Raw genomic sequence first — 12123 nt, forward strand, 5'->3', positions numbered from 1 at the left:
CTCGTCTACACAATTTCATGTTCACACTCGATTATCAGAATTCTTTAATTTACAGCATATTCCCCAATATGATGTAGGTACAAAAACTATTTCTGTAAACTCTGAAAAATGGAAACTACCCTCAAACATCACAGAGTTCAGTAGCAAGCTGCCAATTATGCATTTTTTTTTTCCATAAGTAAGTTTTGCTTGTGGAGAAATAAGAAACCATTGGTATTTAGTGAAGGCCAGCCAAACACTGCCAAGTTGATCATGGCCAAAAGACTGTATTGCTTTATTTAATCCTACTCAAGCTACACTGAAGCCCATCCATTGTTTATCCAGTGTACTGCAACATGATGAACTTTCATTTCTAGCCAGAGGTTTAGTATGAATATCTCTTTAGGCAACTGCAACGTAGGATTTTCCATGTCATATAAAAAGGCATGCCTCTCTAGTCCAGCATCCCAGAAGTTACAAAGAAAGTACATTCCAGAGAAGAAAAGAAGCCCCACAGACTGCAAACCTGGCTAATCATGTTAACTCTTTGAGCACAAATTCTGAGCAGGGAAAAATTCCCATGTCCAGATTTTCACAGATGCTTTGATATAAGTGAAAAATAAAGTTTGTGACACATATTGAAAAGTGGATTTTTTTTTGGCAGTGAAATAAAAGAAACGCCAAAGAAATTCCGTCTTAGGAAATATGACTTAGGGATACTGTGTTGTGGCTGAATCATGAGGAACACACAAAAGCCAGTGATCCAAAAACCAGCAATGGTCATTTAAAGGACCATTCTCTATGAGCTATGATTTAAGAATTTATCTTCAAATTCAGAGCTCATCAGCATATTTGGAAAGTGTAGATAACTTCTGTCACCATGTAAAATCCAAATCTGATTTTTTTTCCCCTTTCTGTTGTGTTGCCCAATTTCTTTAGGCCCATCTGGAATACCGCAAAAGCCTCCATGACATGAACCAAGAAAAACATGGCAGTGGTTGAGGAAACACATACAAACAAAATACTCTGAAGAAGCAAGAAACTTTGAAATGTGACTAATCACAAGGGTGTGAAACTTCCTGTTCAAATGAGTCTTTTTTTAAAAGCCCCAGTGAACTCATGAGATTAGAGCTGTATGAATTAATTGCAAGGAAAGACTAATGCTAGCATTAGGGCTTAGTGGTATGTCAGGTATTGATTAGCTAATTCTAGAGATCTGGGAATGTAAAGTCCTAACTCTTAAAGCCAGAAACAACTGCATTAAAATGTCATGAAGAATTGTGTGAATGGGGAGAGCTATTCCATGTACAAGAAAGAAAGAGATAAAAAGGACAAGATTTTGCAGCATAAAGACAAATCAGACTAAAATAGTGATATGGCTAAAGGTTCTCACAGGGACCGGCAAAATTTAAATAAAATTTAATTTCCTGTGATTAATGGAAAAGCAACAAAGTGTTAATCTAAAAAAATATATAACTGCATTGTTGAGAGATAATTTATGTTTCTCTGCATACTTATTTCATTCTGACACTTGAGAAACTGTAAGACTTCATAGGAGTCAACACACACACACACTACCATACTTCATTTAGCAAATTTGGATTCAGAGATGATTCTATAGAAAGTTCATACATTCTTCATTAAAGCTTGAAATATTAGATGTCACATTTCTGCTAAACATAAATTAAGAACAGTTAAAATAAGTAAGTAAATAAGTAAAGAAGAAAGTGCATTAACAGCACTTTTTTATGTGTCATGAAGTTGAAAAGTAAGAAGAAACTACTGTTTTGTTTAAAATATTTCATGAGATACTTTTACACAACTGGGAAACAGAGCTAGCTCTAATTGTGTACAGAATTTATTGGAAGATTATTACTACCCCTGACAGAGTTAAAGAAAGTTCTAAAAGTAAGGCATACAGAAAGCATTCTTATGAGGGAGACTATGGTGAACTGAATGACAGGAAAACACATCTATTTCTAGGTCTCTCTTCTAAGATTCAGAACCTGTCAGGGTATGATTTAGTCAAGTGACAAGTCCCAGAAACCTCATTCTCTAAATGTCCTACTACATCTCCTAAGCATCTGAGTAGAGGTGCAAGAGTCTAGAGAACTAAAGAAAACTCATACAGACAGAAAACATTAGATTAGAGACATTTGGATCCAGGCTGTGGAACACACTAACAATGCTGTCTTTGCATGCTTGTTTATTTAGCTACAGTTTGCTCAAATGTACCCACAAAATGGAAATGCACATGCAAACAAGAAGCCTATCACCTAATTAACTAATTCATATCACCTTTGAGCAGAAAGAGAAAGAATGATTAACATTTTACATGACTTTTAATTCTTTCTGGATTTCCAGACACCATGTGATTTGTAGTTGGATTTGTAGGCAAATAAAATAGTTCTGGATTGTAACTGTCACAGTCACATACAGACTTTTCTCCTGGAATAAATAATATTTATTTATGCATTAAACGCAGACAAGCAATTGGCAAGACTGAATAAACATCTTTGTACTTACGGTGCCAGGTCGTGGGTATGGAATTCTGCCCTGATATGGAATCAGCTGGTGGTTTGGGCCCTCCTTGTGTGCAAATGGTCCATTGAACACAGTCTGGATGTCAGACAGATGATACACACACACGGCTGAGCCTTTAAATATGGAGCTGGAAGACAGAAGAAAAAGTTAGCATTGCAGTCTACTTTTTTACAGTTTTACAAAAACTTTTTTATAGCTCTTCCATAATTTTACATGGTCCAGTGTTGAAAGATACCTCTAACATAATATTTTATACAATTTATTGCTTTTATATGGATTTAAAGCATTTTAAATCAACTAATCTAGCTGCCCAATATGCACCACTACTTCTTAAGACTTAGCACCTTTCTGAACAGTGAACTGAAAAAAGAGAGGGGCAGGCTCTGCCCTGCTGGTGCAATAAGATTTCCTAATGCTAAATATAGAAGAAATATAATCTGGCTCCAGTTAAATCAATGGCAAAAATATTGCTGAGTTCAGTGAGGCAGGAGTTTTATAAACTTTTTGCTGCCAAGCTCAGCACAGGTTTCCATAACTCCCTTCCAGTATATTAACCACAAGACCTCCACGAGCCTCCTAAAATACATGGCTAAAATATAATCAAAACATCCAAAGCGATGACAATCAGTTGGATTATTATAATCACTTTCCAGCTTTTTTTGCAAAAAACAGGGACATGATGTGGCTGTAAAGGAGTTACTCCTGTACAGTCCACCCATAAAACTGGTCTTATGAAGACCCAAGTTTGAAGTTTCCTGAGGAGAACCAAGGGATTTGCCTAAGAAAATGGAATGTTCTTCCCACTGCTCTAGATTCAGCCATGGATACAGGTAGCACAAGCCCTGAATGTTCTCCATCACCCTGTGATGATGAAGGGCACTAGAGAAAAAATTTCCAGATTGATGCTAAGGCTGACTACAGTGAATGAACTTCATTTTTCCTCTCACTTCATGTAAGATTTGTAACATTCATTTTTTAAAAAGTGGAAACTCTAGACAGTCTAAAATCTGCCTGGTGTTAACTGTAGGATGAAGATAATCCGAGTAAATGTTTTCAGCTGAAGAAGAAAAAACACTCCAGAAAAAACCCGGAAAATATTACACATAGTGTAACACAACAGAAGTGAAATCCACATTGCTCTCAGATATATATGGATTAGTGGAATGAACCTTTTAGCTGGATTATGGTATTTGTGGAAATTTTACTAGGTATTAATAGATTTTGAGAAATGCATTTAGTCTTTCCAGATGTTTTATGTTATATTTACAGCATATTATGACACTAAAATAATTTAGTTCAGATTACTCAGTTTCCTTCTGTATGATTTAGATAAAAATACTACTAGTTATTACTTCCTGTGATATTTCTCTCTTGCTACTCTTATGAGTTGGAAGTCTACAGAGATGAAGATACAGGAAGTATTAAGGAGGAATGGTTTCTGTATTTAACTAGGTAACACATTCAACCTATAGCTGAACAAAAATAAAGCAAGAATAGACCATGTGGTTAACGATAACAGAAATGCATGTGTAAAAACTTCAGAAGAAAGAGAAAATATCTTAAGAGCCAGGAAAAAGTGAATTTTTCTTTTTTTTTTTTTTTTTGTAACCTTATGTGGTCCCTCGATTCAAACCTCATTTCCACTGAGAAATACCAGAATTAGGTAGAAGTGTTTCCAGTTCAGTCTTGTTGCACCCCTAACCTAAAGATAAGTGTGGTTTTACTACTAAACATAAGCTCATCCTTTTCTCTTTTTATGAAGTAGGAATTATAGACAACACCTAAGTTTACAAGTTAAGTGATACTTTCTTTCCCAATTAGATATCACAGAATCATATTCTCCTGTCATATTTACATATTTGAGCAAGCAGACCCCTGTATCCAGTAAAAAAAAGTTTATTGGAGCAAAAAGGATCTGAAAGTATTTTTTACTAAAAATTGCCATTAAAGGAATTATTAATAATAAATTACATAATTTTCTAATTTTATCAAATAAATTAAATGAAAATTAAAATAATAAAAAAAAAAAACAACAGGAGACTTCCTTGAATGTAAGAAAGGTAAATAATAAAGGGTAGCATATCAGAAATCAGGGGGTAATAACCAATTTTACTCTGTGTTAACACTATGTGGTGAGGGCAAGAGGAAATATAAAAAAAATAGAGGTAGAGGTGGAAGAATCTGTTGGTCCAGCTGTCAGTCTATCTTTGTGAAGAGTTTCAGCATAGTAAGCCATATCTAGTGCTTCCACCACCCTTGGGAGCTCAGAAAATGCTTTCTAAACCAGTGAGTGAATACTACTGACTGAGCTGCAAGGAGGTGACCAAATGCCACGTAAGCTTCTCCTTTTGTAGCCAACAAAAGCCAACCTCTGTGATCATCAGCCAGCCCAGAGACTGGAAGTCATTTGTATGAATTCATGTAAGAATTCCTGGTTTGATCCTTCAGGGATGCTGGATGTTCTTCAGGAGGTGCTAAGCGCTCTCAGATGCCACATGAGTTCTCTGGAACATTTTCCCAGTGGCAGCTGACAGTGTCAGGAAGCAGTTTGCTCCAAGAGGCATAGCTCTGACACAGATAGCAACAGCAATGACACTGAGACTCCTGCATGCAAACCACAACCACAGCAGACACACAAAATTGCCCAGCACAGCCTCATCCACAAAATACCAGTTTGAGTTTTCATACAGAAAATCAGGCAGTTCAGGTAATTTTTCTTCAAATCTCCATGTTTACCTCGATGTTGTAAAAATTCCATACACGAGTGTTGTTCTGGGGTTATCTGTCTCTAGGAGAAACACATCCTCTGTAAGAAAAAGAAAGACAGACATTTTGAATAGTTTTTCCTTATTTTTAAAAACTTTATTTTCCAGTTTAATTGATGATTTTATTTCTCGTAAACTCAACAGTAGTTTTATCTCAAGACTTGAATGGGAACAAGGAGACTTACCTCATGAACAGACCATTATGCCATGTATCTGGCATTTGAACATTCAGAAACAAATTTGGAAATTAACTCCATGCCCCCTAGCCTTGTGGAGACAGAAGGCAAAGATTTTCAAATACATTCAGGATCTATGTCACGCATTTTTTCAGCTGTATCTTGTTTCAGCAGGTTGTTTAGCAGTAGGGAAACATTAAAGTTGCAGTAGGTTAAAGACAAAGAGTTCCCATAGATGGATGTAATTGAGAACAGGGAAATTAGGTGTTTTATTGTCCAGACTGCACTGGAGTGTCCTCACTAGTGCACTTCAACATGGTATGAACAGACAGCTTTGCAGTAAAGACGGTGAGGGATGTAAACCTCCTGCCTCCTGTTGTGTAGGGATTTACTGACTGCACCGTGCAAAACTCACTGTACCTACTCACCGAAACCAATCTACCCACTATTACCTCTGATCTGTTGATTTTTTTTTTACACTTCAGTGAAGACTACTTTAATCTCTGACATTTTCTCCTCACTAATGTTTCTAATAACTATAATCATGCTACCTCTTACACTTAATTTATAACAAAAAAAGACTGAACTGTTTGAGCTTTTAATCACAGAATATGTTCTTCAGCTTTCCATTAATTTATGTGGCTCTTTCATTTAGCCCGCTGAATTTTTTAAATATTCTTTTCAATATGTCAAAAGCAAAAGACTTCACCATTCAGAACTGGAAGTGTTATACTCTCCTGCATTATACATGAACACAGAATCACGTGTTTGCTCTCTCCCAGTTTTCTGAATTTCCAGCTGTGATTGTATTCTTCCTCCTTGCTGTGAAATTGTGCTGGGAGCCCACGCTGAGAGCATTGTCTCCTGTTCACTATGGTCCTACCCTTTGTCACACAAGAAACTAAAAGCACTTATCCTACTGCTTTGTTGATGAGGAGGGGGTTGGTAAATCACAGTTCTGAAAGATGAGCTGTGGCAGTGCTGAGGCACTGTAAACTTCAGAAAATCAGTCCTCCTGATTGAGCACCTTGCACATTCCGAGCTAGACCAGGTTAGGAACTATTCCTAGGCCCAATCAGCTTCCATTGAAACCTTGAACCAAAGCAAGTACACAAAATAGTTGTAAATATATCAACTCAAAAGCTCCAAACCCCATTTGCTATGGTGGGAATCAGAAATAAGAATGGACAAAAGAGGGAGAGGATACAATGAGAGAAGATCAGAACCAGATGAGACCCAGTGCAGGGCACATTAGCTGCTTATATTACTTATATTTATAGTAAGACACATACCAAATCTTCCAACACCTGAATTTTGAACTATGATTTTGCGCATCTCAGCTGTGGAAAATATAGAATTTGAAACTTTCTGATAATGTTGTTTGACATGTAAGTACATGCATCTATTAATTCCTTCATGAAAAGAAACTTCTTGTGATTGCTGTATCATAATATAGATTATGTAATATATATAGATGTAATATTAATGTTTATTAGCATTAATATTACATATCAACGTAATTAATATTGAATGATAGTAATTTAAATAAGTTAACATCAATATTATTATTAATGTTAAGTACTGATAAATATGTGTAATATAGATTATATGCATAGAATATTTACAGTATTTCACATGTTGAAACAAAAATTGATGTGACTGAATGATTCCTGAGAAATTATATTTATGAATAGTGCTATTGCTGGTACCAGTAACAGGATTTATTAGTATTATCTTGAATTACCAAATTGAGGACTGTGATCAAAAAATAGAAAAAAATGCATTATTGAAAATGATGTGTAACACTGTGTGTTACACAGTGGTATAAGAAACAGTTTCAAAGGGATGTTAAAAACCCTCTATTGTAATCCAAGCTAGTAGCAAAATAGTAAGAGTCACTCAGATGTTTCCTTCTAAATACTAATTCTTTACATATGTCATTGTTTTACATAGTCAAGATTAATTACCTTTATTTCAAAGGTAATGATAATTACACAGAGAGACTTATGAAGATTTTTTTTCTTGTGCCATCATAAAACTGAAAGGGGAATTTTGTCATGGACTTCTAGTGCTATGATTTCACTGCTAACGACTGAGAAACTGAATGAAAATCAGTCATTAAATATGCACAAAATGTAGCATTCAGATAAAATTTTAAGGAATGTTTTTTGTGATACCTAATTCATCAAAGTATGTTTCTGTTCCATCTTCATCCATTACTGAGCACACAAGTCTTGCTTTCAAGAACGTTGTCCACTTGTTCACGAGACTGCGCTGACCTCCTGTGTCATTCTGGAAAGGAATATTAATTTCAGAAAAGAGGAAATAGAACAGCTAATATTTTACTGGGCTTTCCCACATTTTTCTCAAGTTAATTCATTATCTAGATAATTATCTGGTAAATTCCATATTTAACAGAGATAGGCCTAAGCAAAATCCCCTCATCTAAGCATTCTATATGCAGAAAAAAATGAGAATTAGTTTTCTGAGTGGACTTTTTCTGCTGGACTAGAAGGGTTGGAGGGTCGGGCAGTAGATTTTGTGCATCAGCAGTGTATGCTGTTACGATTGGAAATGACTGTGGAGCTCTGCATCGCTCATTGGCACCCAGGATAAAGACCATGCACACTCTGAAAGGTCTCATGGATCTACAGAGGAATGTTTCTTCTCGTCCTGACAGCAGCATAGCTGCACCTGTCCTAATAAAACACACTTCACATGGGTGGATGCTCTAAACAATACTCAGAAATGATGGCTAGTGTGGGTCAAGCTAGCTGTGCACTGTTGCAAGTCCCGCTAGCTTGGTCCAGAGATGGCCTGGTCACAGCTCACTCGCAGATCTTTCCAATTTTCCATGGCTCTAGGTGGGAACTGTAGCTGCCAAACCAGGGGATGCAGCAGTTTGGTGGCAGATCCTTGCTAACTGTGCTGGTGAATGCCTTATGCAAGAGCAGCATCTTCCAAACTGCATAACATGATGTCACCCAAAGAAAGAGAAAAGCCAAATTGAAATGTGATTTCAGTAAAGTGCTGTGCTATTCACTGATGCTGTTGGAGTTGGTAATCCAATGTTTTGGGTGACTTATAAGGAGTCTTTTCAGAGGGTAATATATCTTGCCAGCCTCAAAGGTGTTGATACATGAACACCATGGTATGTATACAAGTATACAAAAACGAATGGCTCAGATTTATTTCCATTTGCCTTGGGATTCTGCCACTGGCTTCAGTGTAAGCCTAAAAAGGCTTAGGCCTTTCAAAAATCATCTGGGCTTCGTTGTAATTGTAAAAAACCAAATGCAGCTGTAATTGTGTCAAATGTCTTCTTGCAAAATACCAAAAAAGGCCTTTAGGCACTCTCACTAAAATACAGGGAATGGAGATTATAGAAGAGATCACATGCCTCATCATATTGCCAGAGAAGGACAAACACCTTCACACCTAGGCACAACAACATCACAAAGCATCAAATTTTAAAGAAAACCCAATGTAAAGAAAAGGAATATATAAACACTCACAATGAACTTCCTGAAACCTTCCAAAAGAAGGAATGAATAGGCTAGCAGCAACAGTACATTTATACTTTTTCTCTCATTAAAGAAAAAAAAAAATTGATTTCACCAGAGCTATTAATAGCTGCTTCAGTAATTTTTCATCTACAGTTGATTAGAGATACAAAAAAGAACCCCACAAAATAGAGACAATGAAGAGTTCTGCAAAAAAAAATTTAATTATTGCCCAGGAATAGTTATAACTCCTGAATTTAAATTTCCTGTGCACATTTTTAAAGTTAGGCTCACACATGCATCAATACAAGCAAGTAGAAAGAACAGATGCCATAAAAATGAAAACAGCATTTGCAAGTTAAATCCACCAACTCAAAAGCTTGATATTTTGGATATGCTTTAAATATTTTGAGTGTGTGTGTGTGTGTGTGTGTGTGTGTGTGTGAAAGCCTTCATTGCTTAAAGTTCATTTTTATTAAGAAAATAATGTGCCTTATTTGTGCCAAGGACAATTCAACAATTTAAAGGAAAATCCAACACTGGCAGCTATTCTGACTCACTGAGAGAAATACACAAATTCCTGAACCTTTACATTTCTATATTCTTACACATAAAGTCAGATAATACATAACCTGTTCAGACCCTAGCTGTGAATCCAGTAACAACTCTTCTCAATTATGAATGGTGACACAGGAACAGGAAACTTTGTCAAATCTTTTTGTCAAATCTGCCAAGGCTTTTCAAACATTTAGTCTTTTACATTATCATGTCACACTAGCAGCTTATCCCAGCAACCTGGTAAACAAAATAGTTCTTACTGGGCATACTCTTGCAATCATTGAATGAATTTGCTTTGTGCTGCCGCTGTTGTCTGTGAGTCTTTCTTTGAAGAAGAAGTAGATTTTGGCATCATTGGGGTCAGTGCCATCTGGGATAACATGAGCATCCACAAAAATAGGCTCTGAAATGAAAAAGTTTACCAAAAGGATGAAACCAAAAGATGTATCAGTATAAGCAATGAATGATTTGACATTTACTGACTGCTTCAAGGAAGTGCTGAATATACCAAATATTAAGAGGTAAATGGCCCCTTGCTGGCAACCATATGTGTTTGCGTCCTCAAATTTTATTTCATAGCAAATTTTTAGAGGAGCAGTCCAGAAGCAGTGGTATTAGATTAACGCAGAGACTCAAAGACTTCAAGGAAGAAGGAAGAATAAGTGTGTTATCTAGGGCGCCAAAGGAAAGTCTCATTGAGACAAAACATAAAAATAAGCCGGAAGAACTTAGAAATATAACAAATGAGGTTCATAGATAAGAGAGGAAAACAATTTGTGTAACCCAGAAAAGGAAAGCAGAGTATGCAAATATTTGAGCAGCATCTGACCTCATATCAGAGGCTGGTAAAAATACTGAAATACATGTGCAAAACACTGAAAATGAGAATCAGGGAGAGAGAAAAACAATTTATAACCTTAACAGCAAGCATATAATGGACAGTGCAGGAGCTCTCAGAACACCTCCTTTGACTGAAGGAAGAAGTGGCCCCTTTCCCTGCATTTGTCTTTTCAATGATCATGAAAGATTGCTTGTCCTGTTGAAGTGCAGTACAAAGTTTGAAACAATCTGATACAAAGGTTGAATATCTGACAGAAAACTCTTTTAAGACTGCAGTATTTTTCTGTCCACATAATTCTATTCTCAATTAATATAATAAATGTCATGACTCTGTCTCTAAAAGAACATGGAAATAAACTGCACTTTCAAGTACCTGTTTTGAACAGGTAGATTTTCCAGAAATTAGGCATTTTAAAATTTTCTTTTTCTCTCATTTTAGGATGCACACGTTAGGATGTGCAGGTAAGTGTAAAAATGTATAACAAACAGAAAAAAAAAATAAAAAAAAATTAGAGAGCAGGCATAGTTTCCCTTTCATAGTGAAATGAATTTGTGACTGAAATCTTGTGATTTCTTTTTAGTTACATCCAGACAGGAGTAATAAGTCACCATAAAAAATATCAAGACAAAACCACAGTAACTTTACTTCAACATACCTGAAGGCTTTTTAAAACTGTAACTGCTATGTTAGTTGCTCTACAGTCTTTCACACCTACCTCTGCTCAGAGGGTTGACCACCATTTTAATTTAAATTGGTTTCATTGGAAGGAGTCTTCTTACCAGAAAAGACAGGAAAATTTTCACAGCGATGTCAGTAAAGCAAAGAGTTATGTGATTCCACTCAGAAGTGAGTTTTTCTACTGTGTTTAGATGAACAATTCCTCACCACTGAATTAAGTGGCAATGATCCTCATTGACTTCTCTGATAGTGGGACACTCTTCTGCACACATTTCAAATGCACATGGTGGTGAAACTTCTGTGCAGAGATGGATTGCCTTGAATTAACTGAAGCTGGTGGCTTAGAATCAAACTCTAATTTAAAGCAATATCTGATTCATTAGAGGTGAAGGCACTTTTCTAGAAATCAGACTGTCTGACCAATTGCCACTGGAAAGGTTTTCATGCACTTGCCCTCAAACAGCTTGGTTCAGCCTTAATGCAAAAAGGCCCTCAGGTGGAGCTTGGTTCATGAAGGGATCCCTCTACAGCTGTGCACTGTCTACAGCTTGTATTTACACACATTCTTCACAGTTCAACTGCATAAATTCAATTCAGAAAAGCTCTTTAAAAGATAAGGTCTTTGTTTTAAGCAAAGGAAAGCAGAATCTCTGAGAAACCCATTAATATTCTGGTAAATTAAAAGCATCTCACCACTCAGCCACTTGGAGTTGTGCTGGTCAGTCCTCACTGCATTCCTCCTGGTCAGACTGCGAAAAATGGCCGCATCTGTCCCCATGAAATCAATATACATTCCTGAGAAAAGCTCTTCATCTGAAAAGAATTGAAATGGAAGGGGAATTGTTATGGTTTTTGAGAAAACAAAAGTATATTTTAAATTCATCAGCTCCTTATTTACACAGGAGTCTATAAATAGTGGGTCATGGGAATGAGGATTTCTCTGATTTACAAAGACTTAACCTAGAATGCATGAGGGTAATCAGATTTTTCTTAGAGACTTCATGGAACTGTACCATTAAATGTCACAGCAGAGCTGCATATATGGGAAACCGTTCCCGATAGAAAGTTTAGTTGTTCCA

General features: G+C 36.3%; 1 protein-coding gene across 3 annotated transcripts in view; it reads right to left on the bottom strand.

The window, feature by feature from the left end:
* The window catches only part of SEMA3C (semaphorin 3C), a 115663-nt gene that overhangs the window by 27436 nt on the left and 76104 nt on the right, over nt 1-12123 (bottom strand). For all 3 annotated transcript variants that reach the window (XM_005526027.3, XM_014255195.2, XM_088054964.1), the window contains exons 7-11: nt 11738-11857; nt 9786-9928; nt 7642-7756; nt 5260-5329; nt 2506-2650 (exon numbers count right to left, since the gene is read on the bottom strand). In XM_005526027.3, coding sequence (XP_005526084.1) covers nt 2506-2650; nt 5260-5329; nt 7642-7756; nt 9786-9928; nt 11738-11857 — 593 coding nt within the window. The remainder of the gene's footprint in view (nt 1-2505; nt 2651-5259; nt 5330-7641; nt 7757-9785; nt 9929-11737; nt 11858-12123) is intronic.

Source organism: Pseudopodoces humilis, chromosome 5, assembly GCF_049639895.1.
Source record: "Pseudopodoces humilis isolate 2021_Gansu_Grassland_sample_001 chromosome 5, ASM4963989v1, whole genome shotgun sequence".
NCBI lineage: Eukaryota > Metazoa > Chordata > Aves > Passeriformes > Paridae > Pseudopodoces > Pseudopodoces humilis.